The following is a 17,901-nucleotide window of genomic DNA, read 5'->3' as shown; positions in this document are numbered from 1 at the left end:
TTTTTTTATTAACTGTGAAGTGCTTTTTCTATAGGAAACTATTTGCCATGCTTCACAATGATAACATCTCAGAATGTGAGAACAGTGAAAGCATAGAAATCTGATACTCCTAATCAGTGTTGGTTCATTTAGATATTTATTAAAGTTGGTCTCATTAGAAACATTTAATCCTCAGGAAGACAGTGCTTCATTGGTGCACTGTGATTGATGTCCACCTTCGGTTTGGTTTGTTTCACACCAAGAGACATGTGAAAGTGGCCTTTTCATGACCGCACTAATCACAAAACATGATTCTACTGAAATGTGCGTAGTATGTTTGATCAAAAAAAAAAAAAAAAGAACTACAAGTCAGTGCTTCAGAGGTGTCTTTTCTGTAGTATCATAGCGACCATGCTGAGGTCAATCTGGGTGGTAGACGAACATTTTCCAACTCAATTGACTTTTACCACTAATGCCTCGAGGCACAGCGTATCCTAGGCGGGTTTGTTGTTTACTCTGGACATCTGCTTTAATGAAGGAGGATGAGAAAGGGTTTTTTTTAATGGGCCTTTTATTGTGATAGGGAAGCTTAGTCAAAGACAAGCGTGTCCACAGACAGATGGACAGTGGCACACACACACACATACACACACACGCCACACACTTCCCAGCAATGTTTTTTAGTCTAGCCGTGCTGTTTTTGCCTCTGGTCAGTGACTGGTGCTTATATAGCGAGTGGAGCTAAATTGAATAAGGAAACACGAGCAGGTGTCACTGTTCTCACCTGGTGTGGTTTGATCAAATCATGAACCAACACTCCAGACGTGATCAGCAGCTTCTCGGCCACAAGACATCAAAAAAGCAGCCTGTTGATTCAGTATCCTGCTGTACTACTTTTTACTGTCATTGCCTCTTATGCAATAAATGTGCTGGATGTGTGTTTAAATTTAGACTTGAAAACTGAAGTCTGTTAACTCAGTGCAATCAAACACTCCATGCATGTTCACTGGAAACAGATAGCCCACAATGTGAAGTACTACTTAGTTCTGAAGCGAAGATCAGAGTACAAGCTAATTATTGACACGAGAAGGTTCTTTACAGCTTGTGCTTGTGAGCTCTGTGCCTGTACGTGCGTCCTCACAAGGTTTCCTCTGTGGTATCTTTCTAAGCTGTGTTGAGTTGTGATTCTCTGTTTTTTTTTGGTAATTTAGTGATATAACCAAAGGGTGACGGGGTGTTTTCGGAAGCACAGGTGAAAATAATTCACCGGAAACGTCTCAAAAGTATAGTAATACAAGTGTGTGTGGATATCAGTCAACCTTTGTATGTGTGAACATTATGTGATAGGGAGGGGCTGAGTGGGAGCACAAGTACACTGAGGGAGAGATAGGGAAGACGAATCCAGTTGTCAGATGGACACTGCAGCACCTCGGAGCCTCCAATGCTTCCATCTGCTGGATTTGACCATTTCTCCCCCTTGCTCACCAACATTATGGATCTCTTGTCAATCTCAAGAGGATTTATGATATTAAAAACAGCTGACTGATGTCCCCTCAAAGTGGATTTCTGAAACAAGACTCCTCCGCTATGCTGAACCGTCCTTTTCTACCCACATGTCAGAGCCTCTTACTCTCCCTCCTACTGTTGTTGTGTCATTGGAACAAGGCAGCCAGTTCTCTTGGGGAGGGCAGGAATATCTGGCTGCAGCCAAAGCTGGACCCCATCATCAAAGACCAGTCTTTCCTTCATGGCACCTTCCCTTCAGGATTCCTGTGGGGCTCTGGGACTTCTGCTTACCAGACTGAAGGAGCCTGGAACCAGGATGGGAAAGGCCCCTCCATCTGGGACTCTTTCACCCACTCCGTCACTGAGAAGTTGGATAGAATGACTGCCAATGTGGCGAGTGACAGCTACAATCGCTGGGAAGAAGATGTGAAGGCACTGGAATATCTTAGTGTAAGATCATACTCTTTCTCTCTCTCCTGGCCCAGGCTCTTTCCTGATGGGAATGCCAGAGGTCAGCCCAATTCAGCTGCTGTGGAGCACTACAGCCGCCTCATAGAGAAGCTTCTGGAAAAGAAAATCCAGCCCATCGTTACTCTCCATCACTGGGACTTGCCTCAGGTGCTGCAGGAGCGATATGGAGGTTGGAAAAATGACACGCTTGTGGGACTTTTTGAGGACTATGCTGCCTTTTGTTTCCATACATTTGGGAGTCGTGTTAGGTACTGGCTCACAATGCACAATCCATTTCTGATGGCTGTGCAAGGCTATGGGACAGGTGTACATGCTCCTGGAGAGAAAGGGGGTCCAGCTGGTTCTCTCATTGTGGCCCACAACCTGATCAGGGTAAGTGATACAGGGTCACCTCAACAGTTCTGTAGAATTTGTGCATTAATGTGAACTCAGTGTGTGAATTACCTCTGTTGTAGCAACATGCAGAATTTCTTCTATCATATACATGGACTGTCTGTAAACTTTGAACTCCTACAGCTTTATCAGTTTATGATGTCACTGAATGTTTACGTCTTTGAAGGGATTTTTAGGTCACAAAACAGTGAAGAAAACGCAGACAGGAAGTCACATTTAATGAAGCTCAACTGTACAGCTAGAGCAACCGAGTGCAGAACATCCCTGCTCATTTTAAATTTAGTTCCCTTTACGACTAGTGAATCGCATTGATATTGATAGATTTGTGATCAGCAAACAGGACACTTACAGAGGCATTGCGGTCAAAGTCCACCACATCAGCACTTTTGTGCTGGAGAGAAACAGTGTGCGTCAGGAAGTCATGGAGATATGGTTCATTAATAATCACTGTTTGTGCAGTCAGGCACAGATGGTTTGCGTACAACAAACACTGAGCAAAAAGCAATGCACGGCTGCATAATAAGTTACTTTGTATTACTCTGTTACTACTGTTGAGGAGTTTTATTTTTAGTCCCATTTGAAACTTTCTCTCTGATGTGTCTGTTCATTGCATGATACTGTAAGAACCTATCACAAATTTGAATTACGTTTTGTGAAAGGCTAAGTGCTATCTTAGCAGAGTTAGAGCTGATTACTCTATTTCCACTGCTGCTTTTGCAATACTTAGGAAAAAAACTTAGATAAAACAGTTCTTTGATTCCCCACTCTTTGTGTCCTCTGATGTAGGATCAAGACAAGTATTAACAATTTTAAATTTTCTATTTTCTATTAATATTACACATTCAAAAAATGTGTGTAATTTTGGCAGAGATGTTTGCTTTGTGGGTAGTTTAATATTTTGATGTGTTTGAACAGCATGATAGACCTGTTTCTGATTTGTCATAGCAATAAAAGTGCAAGTATTTTGCCACATATGTAATTTAATCATGACAGCCCTGTACCAATTCACATATCCCAGAAGCAGGTGAACATGAGGTATGCAAACAAATGGTAAACAGACAGGTATTCCAGGAGACAAAACGAATGCACCGGCAAAGACAGAGGGAAAGACAAGACAATCTATACCTAGAACTAATTGGAGAAACAAGATGCAGGTGACACAGGTGGAACTATTGAGGGCAATCAAAATAGACAATGGGATGAAATAACATCACAAGTGACACGCAAGGAAATGGGATTCAGAAAAACAAAACTAACCAAGACCAGACCACAATAGAATCAGATAAAGGGAATTCAGCCATCATTAATTGTATATTTCCATCTTTTTCCCCTCCTATAGAGACATATCAACATGTTTTCAGTGAAATACGCTTGTTATACTTGTTATACATTTTAATGTGTCTGCTGCTGGTTTTTCCAGGCACACGCCAAAGCATGGCACACCTACAACAACCACTTTCGCTCAACTCAGATGGGTAAAGTATCCATTGTCCTGGGTTCCCACTGGGTAGAACCTCAAAGAGGCCAAACCACAGCTGTCAATGTTGGGCTTTGTCAGCAGTCAATAGAGGCTGTCCTTGGTTGGTTTGCTAATCCCATCTTTGGAAATGGGGACTACCCAGTCTCTTTAAAAGATAAACACGGGGCTCTTCTGCCCACATTCACTCCTGAGGAGAAGCTCTGGGTGCAGAAAACTGCTGACTTTTTTGCTCTGTCCTTTGGACCTAATAATCTTCGTCTGGGCCGGAACCTGGTCCACTATGGGCAGACTGTGACCCCAGACCTGCGACGCCTCCTGGGCTGGATAAAGCTGGAGTATGGGGACCCGAGTGTGCTGGTGGCTGAGGGAGGCTGGTTCTCTGAAGCCAGAGTGGGAAGGGAAGACACGGTGGCCATCTATCTGATGAAGAGTTTTATCAACCAAGTCTTGCGAGGTGAGCAGAGCATTGTGAAGACCTTACAAATAGGAGTCAAATAAAGCAATAAAATTATTATAAAACAAATATGTAAGCTCCTCTCACTCTGTTATTGCTGTGTTTTCTTTAACAGCTATCAAGTTTGATGGCGTGCAGGTGTTTGGCTACTCTGCCTGGTCATTGGTTGATGGATTTGAGTGGAATTATGATTACACTATTAGGCGAGGCCTTTTCTATGTCGACTTTAGCCAACAAGATAGAACCAGGACCCCCAAGACCTCTGCTCAGTACTACAGGCAGGTTGTTGCTGACAATGGTTTCCCAAGTGAGGAAACCTCCAGAGAGTTTACAGGCCATTTTCCTTGTGAATTTCATTGGGGTATCGCTGACTCGACTTTACAGGTGAGATAAGAGAGACTGAATGACACAACAACTGCAATAATGCTACATACAAGGGAAAAAATATAACAGTAATTTCTACTATTGTCTTGTTTTGTTTTTGTAGGTCCACTTCTACCCTTTCTCCCCACAGTTTACAGACCCACATGTGTACAGCTGGAACCTGACAGGAGACGGATCATTGCATCCAGTCCCAGGAGTGAAGCTCCACACCAGACCAGCCCAGTGCACTGACTATTTGGCTATTCATGGTCATCTTCGCCTGTTTGCATCCACTGGGGCATCTCACTACCGCTTTGCACTAAACTGGTCTCTGATTTTACCCCAGGGAGATCTTTCTAATGTGAACACTGAAGCTCTGAGGTAGAAATACACCAACACACAAACATTAATGTTCATCATTTTAGTGCTCACAAATTCAGCTCAGATTGGGAACAACATAAAGCTGATATCCACTACCTCTATCTGACTCAGTCTCTTTATCTACACACTATACTTCTGAAAGGTACTACCGATGTGTCCTGACCGAGCTCAAGAAGCTGGACCTGGAAGCTGTTGTTATTTTGTATTACCCGACACACAAAGTTCCAAATCTGGGCTTGCCGGCGCCACTGCATGCCTCTGGGGATTGGCTCAACTACAGCACAGTGGAAGCTTTTCAGAAGTACGCAGCTCTATGCTACAAGGAGCTGGGTACCTGGGTTCAATACTGGATCACCATTAATGAGCCAAACAGACTGATAGATGTTTATTCTGCTGGAGAAGAGAAGCATCAAGCAGCTCATAACCTTCTTCTGGCTCATGCAAAAGCGTATAGGCTATATGAGAGGGACTACTACAGACAACAGCGAGGTCTGGTATCACTTGCTCTACATGCGGACTGGGCCAAACCTGCCAACCCATTTCTGGAATCACATATGGCTGCAGCAGAAAGATTCCTCCTGTTTGAACTTGGTCGTTTCTTAGACCCGTTGCTGGAGACTAGACATGAGGAGAAGCAGTGGAAGGGCGACTACCCACATGAAATGAAGGCATACCTGGAGGAGAGAGCAAGAGTAATGGGCCTCCCCGGATCCCCTCTACCTAGTTTTACTGAGCCTGAGAAGGAGGAGCTGAGGGGGGCATTAAGCTTTATTGCGCTGAACCATTTTACCACCCGTCTGGTGTCTCCACATCCCCACACACAGTCCAGTTTTCAGCAGAAACAGCCCCCTGATCATGACTGTTTGACCCTTTCTGATCCCACCTGGCCCTCCTCCAGTCTGGGGCAGGCTGTTGTACCCTGGGGCCTTAGAAAGATGCTGAGCTGGATGACGCAGAGATATGGAAAAGCTCTGCCTATCATTGTCACAGGAAGCGGGGTTGATGACCAGGCTCCTGTTGAGGATACACTCAGGCAATACTATCTCAGGAGCTACCTGCAGGAGGCTCTCAAAGGTGAGGCGTGCATTTCAAATCCAGAACGTGTTGCCTTATCATGTTTGTGTAGGAACAAAATGGCCAGACTGCAGCATTCAGGATGTTGAGATACCGGTCCAGCCCCACAAGTAATACAGGTTTAATGACCTTATTGCTTCCTACTATAAAACCTCACACTTAATGAGAAACTGTGAGGGTCATAAAAACAGAAAGGAAAGGAGAGAAAAACAGGAGCGACAGTTTGATCAGTCCTGTGTTCATACTTTGCCCTTTTATGGCTCTTCTGTTTTTGCACATGCAAGCATTATGTTTTCTATAATGAGTTTACCATCAAGCAAGCAAAGTTTGTAATTTTTTTGGTATTATGAAGTATTCGCATTGTTGGACAAGTCAGAGAGATTGGAGAGTTGATACACAATCTCACTTTACTGCTTAATTTCGTTTGCTTTCAGCTTTGCACCTAGATGGAGTCAACTTGCAGGGCTTCTATGTGTGGAAGCTACAAGATCGACACGCCCCCCAGTTTGGCCTCTTCACCTCCGCTCAACACCAAACCAAAGCCAAAGCCTCCCTTGCTGTGTACAGAGAAATCATTACTCACAGCGGTTTCCCCAACAATGACACAACGCAGACCTGCAGGCCGACTGAGCTGCACGAACGTTGCTCTGTGTGTTTGTGGATGTTCAAGAACAAAGCAATGCTGGTTTTTGGAGGCTGCCTCCTGATAACAGCTGTTATCCTGGTAGCACTCGTCGTCTTTGTCATGATCACCAAGAGAAACCAAACAGGAAGCAGAGGGAGAGGGAAGAGGAGGTTGGACCAGAGGAGAAGAAGGGAAGGAGCACCAGTGTGTTTGTGTCCACCTGCCCTTCAGGGCAAACTGTAGGGCAGATTGACTCAGTAATATGTGGTAGACAAAGTATGTGGCTTATTCACAATCTATACTGGTGTCTGCTCCACAAGTGCCTGTTTTTTCAGTTGTGACAGACATGTGATGGGTTTACCAGCAATCAGAAAAAATGTCTACATCCATTTTACTCGGTTCTTTTAGATACAGAGTCATAGTCGGGCTTTTTTTTTGTGTGTCTGCGGTTACATGACTATGAATACTGAAAGGCACTAGCAAGCTGACGTGTTGCTGTTCTATAAAAACCTGATTACTGATTATGTGAGCTAAGGGTTTACAATAAATATGTAGACAGGCTGTTTCATCGGTGCAAACCTTAGAGAACACATGCCAATGCCATGACTGTAGCATTGTAATAAAATCAGTCCGTGATGCTCATAAGTCGTTGTACAGATTGCTAACTGTAATTTAATTTTATATGATGCATTATAAGCTTATTTCAGATTTAAAGTTATTAAAAAGAAGCTTCAAATAGTCTTCACTGTCGTCCAACACTGTATTTACTGTTTGCTACAGACTGTGATTCTCTATGAGACAATGATGCCCCCTAGTGTCATCATTTGCAGCTAAGAGGAAACCAAAGTCTAAGGAGGAAAGATGCTGAAAAAATGAATTACTCTTTTGATAGAAATGGAAAAAAGACAAAGAAGTACATTAAATAACTTGCCCGTGGATGCTTATTAGAGGGATAACATATCGAAAGTTACCATGATTACTGGTTGAGGTTCTTTCCAGTATAGTTTAAATGCAGCTAAACTGAAAACACATCTTAATGTCTGCTGTATTACCATATCTTTGAATGAGTAGTTCTAATAAAGTTCTTTTCTGAGGATTCTCTGCTCTGTCAAGAATAATGCAGTTTCTTTTAAGATGTCAAGGTGTCTTTAAAAGCGTATAACTGTGACTTTAATCTAAGATCTATATGAGAGACTCACAGATTTTGCTGGAATCATCAAACTAAAACAGCTGTTGAATGTTTACTTGTGTAAACTGCAAAGAACTGGAAGACAACTAGTGTTTATGAGAATGCACATGATACACACTTTTAAGATCTCCTCCACTGATTTTTTTAAATTTTATTTTAGTATATATATATATATATATATATATATATATATATATATATATGCAGCGGGTACAGAAAGTATTCAGACCCCTTGACATTTTTCACTCTCTGTGTCATTGCAGCCATTTGCCAAAATCAAAAAAGTTCATTTTATTTCTCATTAATGTACACTCAGCACCCCATCTTGACAGAAAAAAACAGAAATGTAGAAATTTTTGCAAATTTATTAAAAAAGAAAAACTGAAATATCACATGGTCATAAGTATTCAGACCCTTTGCAGCGACATTCATATTTAACTCACATGCTGATCCTGATCCTCCTCGAGATGGTTCTGCTTCTTTATTGGAGTCCAGCTGTGTTTAATTAAACTGATTGGACTTGATTAGGAAAGGCACACACCTGTCTATATAAGACCTTACAGCTCACAGTGCATGTCAGAGCAAATGAGAATCATGAGGTGGAAGGAACTGCCCAAAGAGCTCAGAGACAGAATTGTGGCAAGGCACAGATCTGGCCAAGGTTACAAAAGAATTTCTGCAGCACTCAAGGTTCCTAAGAGCACAGTGGCCTCCATAATCCTCAAATGGAAGAAGTTTGGGACGACCACAACTCTTCCTAGACCTGGCCGTCCAGCCAAACTGAGCAATGGTGGGAGAAGAGCCTTGGTGAGAGAGGTAAAGAAGAACCCAAAGATCACTGTGGCTGAGCTCCAGAGATGCAGTCGGGAGATAGAAGAAAGTTCCCCAAAGTCAACTATCACTGCAGCCCTCCACCAGTCGGGGCTTTATGGCAGAGTGCCCCGACGGAAGCCTCTTCTTAGTGCAAGACACATGAAAGCCCGCATAGAGTTTGCCAAAAAACACAGGAAGGACTCCCAGACTATGAGAAATAAGATTCTCTGGTCTGATGAGACCAAGATTGAACTTTTTGGTGTTAATTCTAAGCGGTATGTGTGGAGAAAACCAGGCACTGCTCATCACCTGCACAATACAATCCCTACAGTGAAACATGGTGGTGGGAGCATCATGTTGTGGGGGTGTTTTTCAGCCGCAGGGACAGGACGACTGGTTGCAATTGAAGGAAGGATGAATGCGGCCAAGTACAGAGATATCCTGGAGGAAAACCTCTTCCAGAGTGCTCAAGACCTCAGACTGGGCCGAAGGTTCACCTTTCAACAGGACAATGACCCTAAGCCCACAGCTAAAATAACAAAGGAGTGGCTTCAGAACAACTCTGTGACCGTTCTTGACTGGCCCAGCCAGAGCCCTGACCTAAACCCAATTGAGCATCTCTGGAGAGACCTCAAAATGGCTGTCCACCAACGTTCTGCAAGGAAGAATAGCAGAGGATCCCCAAATCCAGGTGTGAAAAACTTGTTGCGTCATTCCCAAGAAGACTCATGGCTGTACTAGCTGAAAAGGGTCCTTCTACTCAATACTGAGCACAGGGTCTGAATACTTATGGCCATGTGATATTTCAGTTTTTTTAAAATAAATTTGCAGAAATTTCTACATTTCTGTTTTTTTCTGTCAAGATGGGGTGCTGAGTGTACATTAATGAGAAATAAAATGAACTTTTTTGATTTTGGCAAATGGCTGCAATGACACAGAGAGTGAAAAATTTCAAGGGATCTGAATACTTTCTGTACCCACTGTATGTATATATATTTACCATGTCAGCATGTATAAATGATGTATTTTATGTGCTACAGAGAAATAAGGCCTGTTGAACTAATCTGTCAGCTTGCTAGGTGGGGCTTTCTGTATCATCATTTTTCTTCAGAATCCATTTCTAGTTTAAACATGTATGGCTGAATCACTCAAATATTACAAGTTGCCATTGCACAATAAAACAACATAGTGCAGTTTAGAGCAGATGAGCAGAGTCAGAGATGAGCTGGTGTGCTTCAGTTGCAGAGATGGAGGCAGGAACTTTATAGATTCACACATTCTAGAGGAAACAATGGCAGAAAGGGATTATTTTCATGGAATAAAACATCTAAATATGTAGCATTAAAAGACAGATATAAGTTTTTTGGGGGGTGTATTAAAAGACTAGAGAGGGAGTTTTTTTTAAAGTACAAAATGTTTACCAGAAAATCATTGTTGAATAAAAAATAGGCACTAACATGATATTGGTTAAAAGTAATCTGCCACAGTGTTAAAATCCTTTTTTATGTTTAGGGTTTCTCTGAGATTACTGTAACTGTGCAATAAAACACGATCCTAAAATGGCACACTGTTTTTGCTTTCTAATACACTGGTCTCACAGTTTTAATGATCATAATAATAATAACGATAATAATAATAATTAATTATTCAGCGTGAGCAGATTAGCCAATCAGAGAAGGCGTTCAGGATGGCAATACAGGTCACATGACCCCCTCTCCTCCAGACTGCATGCAGTTTGGTATTAAAATGTTTTCAGTACCATCAACCATTGTGTTGCCATAGATTTGAGATGAGAGACACGAGTCGAGCTTATTTTTAACCAACTATAACTCCACACTGATCCAGGGGACTGACGGCACTTACGACGAACGACGGTGCAGCTGTTATTTTTTTTGAGGTTGTGTCCAAAAAGTGCAGAGCGACTGTAGGCAGAACGAGCTAGCAGCGTTAGCTAACGTTAGTCAGGTCGGACGGCGACGAGGCCCCAACCGGACGGGAACACGGGGGAACCATGGCCAACATCGCAGTTCAGAGGATAAAACGGGAATTCAAGGAGGTGCTCAAAAGCGAAGAGGTTGGTTGTCACATTTGAATGTTGAAATGGCGGCTTTTATTTGTTCTTTCTGTGACTACGAGGCTGAATGAGAGTGACGCGTCGCTGGCTCAGCTGTCAGCTTGCTAATCGCCGAGCTAGTAGCTGAAGCTAACTCTACCAGACACGGCTGTGCCTCCAGCCTCACGATTAGCCACCAGCGATAGATATTAAAATGCCACTCTGGGGGAGTTAAAGCCAAGAAAGTTACTGTTGCTTGAATGCAGTATATCACAATTTTAAAGCCTTACTGGAATTAAATGAGCCTCAAGTTCATATTGCTAACATTACTGGCTAGCTTACCATGCCTTCTGTGGTCGCTAAGCTAGCAGGGGTAGCCCTAGCAGAGATAGTTTGGTGTTATAGTGGTGCTTAAAGTTTACTCTTCACATGTATCCTCTTCATCTTGTATGGACTCAACTGTACTTACGTTAGATAACCTGTTATGTAAATCTGTACGATGTGAGCAACAAGTTGAGGTCAACTTTAGCTAGTGCTGCGGGGGGTGTCAACTTATGCTGCATAGGCAGGTTTGTGTTTGACAGCATGCTAGCTTAACGCTTTGTAGTCTGTCTGTGTGCAGAAGTTTTAATGCTTCTTTGCCTTTTCACCTTTTCAGACGAGCAAAAACCAGATAAAGGTGGATCTGGTGGATGAGAACTTCACAGAACTTAAAGGGGAGATAGCAGGGCCACCTGACACGCCATATGAAGGTGAGGGGCTCTTGTAGACACACCGCCCGCTAACCTGAATGCATGGTTGCACAACTTTGTTTGGTATTTGACGTCACTGACACCAACGTGATTTTGAGGCCTCACCAACTCGCATATTTAATCCTCAGTAATGTCAGCTAAAACAGTTGTCTTCTTAACATTCAGCCTGACATTATACACTTAAAATATCCCTGTTCTCATCCTTAAATTGTTGTCGTAACCATTTTATTTCTTCCAGGGGGTAGATATCAACTAGAAATTAAAATTCCAGAGACGTATCCATTCAATCCACCTAAGGTAGGGATATATTACTGGTATTGATACTGATGACTATCCCTAAGCAAAATACTCTGTTACTGTGCTAATCCACAAGTGATTTTCTTCATTCTGTTTTTCTATTAATATCTTAGGTGCGGTTTATCACAAAGATCTGGCATCCCAACATCAGCTCAGTCACAGGTGCAATATGTCTGGACATTCTCAAAGACCAGTGGTGAGTACATGGGCACCAGCATTCTTCGCATTCTTGACTTGATTATGAAATACTTTTCTAGTTGTGTAAGACAGTATTTCCTTGTCCTACCAAAGACATAACCAAGTTAAGTTGCTCATAATGACTTGTCAAAAGTTAATTTGATAGCATTGATATAATATAAAAAGAAGTCTAACAATGTTAACTGAATCACTGAACTTGATAATGTGGACACATTTGTTGCTGTTTTTATCAAGCCCAATTAATGTGTTCTGCCACACATGGATCAAGGATCTTTCAATGTGTTTAGAAAACACATCTGTAGATGCCATGAAGAAAGTTTGCTGTCAGTGGTGGATGCATTAAACAGTAGCATGTGTTTTGTTTCAGGGCAGCAGCTATGACACTGAGGACGGTCCTCTTGTCATTACAAGCCTTACTGGCAGCTGCTGAACCAGATGATCCGCAGGATGCAGTGGTAGCCAATCAGGTAGGTGTTTTCACTTTTAAACTCTAAATTCTTTTACCTAATTGAACCTCCCAGACCATTACTAATAGTTGTTATCACATTTTTATGAACTGCCTTCTGTTACCACATCATACCCCAAATATTGTAGCATCATTGGAAGTTTTTGTCAGAAATAGTGTGATTTCAGTTTCATGTGTTTTCTGTGGCATCTGAGGAAACTGCTTAGTTTTTCCAGATAGTAAAGAGAACTTGGAAGGAATGGCAACTGTAGAGCTGTAATCATTGATGAATGGAAAACTAACTAGTATGTATTTTTGAACAATCTTCTTTTCTTGGTCATATGTTCTTCCTTGCTGGTAGTTGGACAAAGTAAGACATTGAGGATAATGCAGTGACATTTTTTTCAGAATTATGAATTCAGAAAATAATTGTCAGATTTACTGATAATGAAAATCATCTTTTATTGTAGCCACACAGTTGTGCACTATACACATTAGTGTTCAAAGAAAGTGTATCACTGAGGCATTTCATATTTTGTATTTTTTTTTTGATGGTGTGCTGTGTTCAGTGTAAGCATCATAAATACAAACCTCGCATTTCCTAAAATTTAAGTGTCAGATGGCCTTATATAATTTAAGTGAAAATGTAAATGAAATGCTCACCAGACTCCATCCTGACACACGCAAAGAATGACTGCGATTCTTGCAGTGTCCTTGTATCCCGCTGATGCAAGATTACGCCATTGCTTGGTTGTGTCAATCTTGTCTGATGCAATCCGTAAGAAATCTTGTCATATACATAAGTTATTCAGACCACAATTACAGTTTTTAGGGGTGATGCACTTTCTTTGAACTCTAGTGTATATGTGAAATGTTTCTTTTAATTTTAATTATATTTTAATTCTATATATATGAACACACATAACCAATCAAAATTTTGGACACACCTTCTCATTCAATGTTTTTTCTTCATTTTTCTACTTTTACTACTTTCTGCATTGTAGATAAATACTGAAGACATCAAATTATGAAGCATGATATAGAATTATGTGGCAAACAAACAATTGTGAAATCACTCTAAATATGTTTTATACTTTAGATTCCTCAAAGCAGCCACCCTTTGCTTTGCAAACCCTTGGCATTCTCTCTCTGAGCTTCATGAGGCAGTCACCTGAAATGGTTTTCACTTCCTAGGTGTGCCTTGTCAAGGTTAATTTGTGGAATTACTTGACTTCTTAATGAGGTTGGGACCATCAATTGTGTTGTGCAGAACTTGGGTTGGTACACAGTTGACAACCCTATCTGACAACTGTTAGAATCCATATTATGGAAAGAGCAAATCAGCTCAGTAAAGAGAAACGACAGTCCATCATTACTTTAAGAACTGAAGGTCAGTCAGTCCGGAAAATTGAAAAACTTTGAATGTATCCCCAAGTGCGCTCACAAAAACCATCAAGCCCTCTGACGAAACTGGCTCACATGAGGATCGCCCCAGGAAAGGAAGACCAAGAGTCACCTCTGCTGCTGAGTTCATCTGAGTCACCAGCCGCAGAAATCACAAGTTAACAGCACCTCAGATTAGAGCCCAGATAAATGCCTCACAGAGTTCTAGTAGCAGACACATTTCTCCATCAACTATTCAGAGGAGACTGACCGATCAGGCCTTTATGGTCAAATAACTGCTAAGAAACCACTACTAAGGAAAAGCAACACGCAGAAGAAATTTGTTTGCACCAAGAAACACAAGGAATGGACATTAGACCAGTGGAAATCTGTGCTTTGGTCTGATGAGTCCAGATTGGAGATCTTTGGTTCCACCCACTGTGTCTTTTTGAGACCAGAAAAGGTGAACGGATGGTCTCTACATGCATGGTTCCCACCGTGACGCATAGAGGAGGTGGTCTGCTGGTGTGGGGGTGCTGTGCTGGGGACACTGTTGTGACTTTATTCAAAATTGAAGACGGACTGAACCAGCATGTCTACCACAGCATCCTGCAGCGACACGCCGTCCCATCCAGTTTGCATTTAGTTGGACCATCATTTATTTTTCAACAGAAAAATGACCCCAAACACACCTCCAGGCTGTGTTAGGACTGTTTGAGCAAGGAGGAGAGTGATGGAGTGCTGCTTAGGTCACATGACCTGGCCTCCACAGTCCTTGTTCTGACCTAAACCCAATCCAGATGATTTGGGATGAGATGGACCACAGAGTGAAGGTAAAAGGGCCAACAAGTGATCAGCATCTCTGGGAACTCCTTCAAGACTGTTGGAAAACCGTTGTTGGTGCATCATGAAGCTCATGGAGAGAGTCCCAAGAGTGTGTAAAACAGTAATCGAAGAAAAGGGTGGCTACTTCAAAGCATAATTCCATATGTGTTCATTCATAGTTTTGATACCTTCGATGAGAATATATATATATATATATATATATATCCTTTTAAATATGGAAGACTCCTCTTGCACTCTCAGAATGTCTCGTGTTAATTAAAGATCACTGGAGAAGTTGGTTCATCCTGTTTAGCACATTAACATGATGCATTATTCATCACTTGACTTTGAGGAAACGATGGTCTTAAATGAACCCCCTGTGTTAATTGACATAGGCAGCATCATTTTTTCGTTTTTTTTTTTAAAAAATCTGTCAAGTTCACAATTGTATGTTTTGTTTTTTTTTCCTGTGCTCAACACTAATCATTGTTACAGGTTAAATAGCCTTCAGTGCTGCACCAGTAATGTGAAACTGATTTAAATGCTACGTGTAGGCAGGGAGCTGTTTGCCCTTTGCCAGCTTTTGTTGGTGAAAAGATTATCCTACTCTACCGAGCACATTATTACACCTACAGACAATCACTAATCCCCTGTAAAGTGAGTAACAGTCGTCTATTTGTGACCAACCCACATCACAATGAAGCGCACAAACTGCCAGTGAAGTAGTTAAATCTTGTATCTGGTGTCAGTGAGGTTTGTGGTTTTCATTTGACATGATTTACTGTTAAACAGTTGGTTGCAGACCATGTATTTAATAGAAATCTGAGCTCTGTTCAGGTTATTTTGAAGATGTGGCACCTTAAATTCTCACATAGCTGAAAATACTGCCTTAACATTTTGTACTAATCGCTGTTTTACTGCATAAGGTACATTGAGTGCATCTGTACTAATCTGATAAGTGTACTAGTTCCTTATATTTACATATATTTCACTACTAATAGTTTGTGATGACATGAGATCTACTCTCCATTAAAACTCAAGAATGCCCACACAGCATGGAAGCAGAGAGCTTGGCAGCTCTGGGCAGACTGCAGGTCTGCTAGTTCCTGTTGCAGAATTATGTCATTAGTCATCTGTTGTGTTGCAAGATATGCACAGTAGTATAGATGAGTCATAAGTGCACTACCTCAAAGGGATGTAATAACAATTGTTGCCATGAATATTTTTAATTATGTAATGAAAACTGTGTCACAATATGCCTTTTCATGTTTTCTTATATTTGAAATCTGCCATTTTCTCTTGACAGTAGTCCAGAGAAAGCAAAAACACACCTCTGTAACTCAATATGAAGTGTTAGAGTTGTGACAGTACTGTGCTGAACCTTTTCCACACAAATGCAAAGGTGTTTTTCACATTAATTTATTTATTATACAGTACAAGCAGAATCCAGAGATGTTTAAACAGACAGCGAGACTCTGGTCTCACGTCTATGCAGGCGCTCCTGTCTCCAGTCCGGAGTACACACGCAAAATAGACAAACTCTGTGCCATGGGCTTTGAAAAAGTAAGCATATCTGAACTTTTTCTCTCCCCTACTGTGCATTGCACTGCAGAGTGAAACTGGAGTTGTGACTGGTTCTGTTTCTGTCCCCAGAATGCAGTAATAGTGGCATTGTCGTCGAAATCCTGGGACGTGGAGACAGCGACAGAGCTACTGCTCAGCAACTGAATTTTGACACCCTCTTCATCTTCCCGTAATCCCCGTCTCTTCCCTCCTCACACCTCTCCCCTCCAAATTCCCGCTGTCTGAAGGCGTCTCTCCCCCATCACACCCTCTGTTTCACAGTGGACTTCTCGCCTCCACGCTGCCCCTCCTCTCAACCCCTCCTTTATCCCCTCTGTGTGGCACCTCTCCTCTGTACTCATCACCTCTGCTGTACCACACTCCAATCAATGCTCTGTGAGCTCTTATCACTGGTTTCTTTTAGTTCATTCAACATTCCACTCAGTGCTACAATCAGAAATCCAACCATATCTCCCTGTCTTTGAAGCAAATGCCAGACTTAAGACCCCGCCCCCATCTGCCAATCTCCCAGCTTTTCTGGCTCGGTCCAAGAAGCGGCTGTCAGCAGCTTATCCTTGCCTATGCAGTGCATTTACTTTCATTTGTGATAACCTTTGTTGGAGAAAGTCAAGCCATCCAAGGGGGCTCTTTTGGACCTGGTCCTGATTTTACACACTTTTGGGCCTCTTTTCAAAACAAGGACTAAGCCGAGTTCTAAACATGCGAATAATTTCATGAACTGCATCCAAAATCACTGCCTTTGCGAGTTCACTAATCCCCAAATTTTAAAAACTTTATAGTCTTTTTGGTGGTATAGCGTGCTCTATGATGAAGCGAAAATTAAGATTTGAGACACTCATGCTTTATTTTTATTTTTGACAGCTGTGATGCTGCATGACAGTAATTCACTTAGCATATCTAGCTCACAAAGCAAAGTATTGCATTTTGTTTTGTGGTGGAGATTTTTTTTTGTGTTTTTGTACAACAGACATTACATGCTATGGATGCTACTGTTTTTGTTGAACTTTTGGAGGTTTTTTTTAGGACATTAATAGCATGACTTAAAAAGGGGTTGAAAGTCAGTACAGTAAATGCACATGCTGTAATTATTTAATAAACCATGCAGGTCGGCTTTTTCCGTGTTCTTGAAAGCAGCTCAAAGTGTCACAGAGGTGTTCACACAGTAGCCATACTCCTCTACATGCCACGTTTCTCCCTCTTCTGCACTCGACAGCTGACGGGCCCAAAGCTCCTGCAGGAAATACCCACATCCTTTTCCCAACACTTTTTCTTGACATGGCTCACTTCACCTGTCCCTCCTCCTCCTCCTCCTCCACTTCCCCCGTGCACACATTTTTAAAAAAAATTTTATTTGGTTTTGGCCGCCTACAGGAATACATTTGGATTCTTGTTTTTAAACTGAGAGAAAATAACAAAAAAAAAGATGTTGAGCAGCAACACAACCTGTGACAAGTCTGGATGGAAATGGTTCCAAACGAGTTTGAAAATCTTGCATCATCTTAACTACGCCAACAGATAAATATGTCAATGATTCATCTGTAAATAAAGATATTAAAGTCTGTGTAAATTAATTCATGCTCTCTTTTTCTTTGCTGCCTCTCAAAAACACACTTTCTTGTGTGGTACATGTTTAGCT

At 41.7% G+C, this 17,901-nt stretch overlaps 2 protein-coding genes across 2 annotated transcripts; both read left to right on the top strand.

The window, feature by feature from the left end:
- The first annotated feature begins 141 nt into the window (after nucleotides 1–141).
- Nucleotides 142–7,816, top strand: klb (klotho beta). Its single transcript, XM_022216860.2, has 6 exons — nucleotides 142–2,328; nucleotides 3,770–4,283; nucleotides 4,399–4,667; nucleotides 4,771–5,027; nucleotides 5,170–6,101; nucleotides 6,536–7,816. The coding sequence occupies exons 1-6, from the start codon at nucleotides 1,525–1,527 to the stop codon at nucleotides 6,967–6,969; spliced, it is 3,210 nt and encodes a 1,069-aa protein (XP_022072552.1). The 5' UTR covers nucleotides 142–1,524; the 3' UTR covers nucleotides 6,970–7,816.
- Nucleotides 7,817–10,429: 2,613 nt separating this feature from the next.
- Nucleotides 10,430–17,836, top strand: ube2ka (ubiquitin-conjugating enzyme E2Ka (UBC1 homolog, yeast)). Its single transcript, XM_022216853.2, has 7 exons — nucleotides 10,430–10,802; nucleotides 11,440–11,533; nucleotides 11,772–11,830; nucleotides 11,944–12,026; nucleotides 12,396–12,495; nucleotides 16,116–16,244; nucleotides 16,335–17,836. The coding sequence occupies exons 1-7, from the start codon at nucleotides 10,740–10,742 to the stop codon at nucleotides 16,407–16,409; spliced, it is 603 nt and encodes a 200-aa protein (XP_022072545.1). The 5' UTR covers nucleotides 10,430–10,739; the 3' UTR covers nucleotides 16,410–17,836.
- The last annotated feature ends 65 nt before the right edge of the window (nucleotides 17,837–17,901 follow it).

The sequence above is a fragment of the Acanthochromis polyacanthus genome, chromosome 10, assembly GCF_021347895.1.
Source record: "Acanthochromis polyacanthus isolate Apoly-LR-REF ecotype Palm Island chromosome 10, KAUST_Apoly_ChrSc, whole genome shotgun sequence".
Lineage (NCBI taxonomy): Eukaryota > Metazoa > Chordata > Actinopteri > Pomacentridae > Acanthochromis > Acanthochromis polyacanthus.
This window is presented reverse-complemented; position numbering and strand designations above follow the sequence as displayed.

Excerpts from the sequence above, each read along its gene's own strand:
- klb (XM_022216860.2), top strand. The coding sequence starts at position 1,525 with ATGTCCCCTCAAAGTGGATTTCTGAAACAAGACTCCTCCGCTATGCTG. Across the intron at positions 2,329-3,769 it reads TGGCCCACAACCTGATCAGG|GCACACGCCAAAGCATGGCA; the intron begins GTAAGTGATACA and ends TGGTTTTTCCAG. Across the intron at positions 4,284-4,398 it reads TATCAACCAAGTCTTGCGAG|CTATCAAGTTTGATGGCGTG; the intron begins GTGAGCAGAGCA and ends TTTCTTTAACAG.
- ube2ka (XM_022216853.2), top strand. The coding sequence starts at position 10,740 with ATGGCCAACATCGCAGTTCAGAGGATAAAACGGGAATTCAAGGAGGTG. Across the intron at positions 10,803-11,439 it reads AGGTGCTCAAAAGCGAAGAG|ACGAGCAAAAACCAGATAAA; the intron begins GTTGGTTGTCAC and ends TCACCTTTTCAG. Across the intron at positions 16,245-16,334 it reads GTGCCATGGGCTTTGAAAAA|AATGCAGTAATAGTGGCATT; the intron begins GTAAGCATATCT and ends TTCTGTCCCCAG.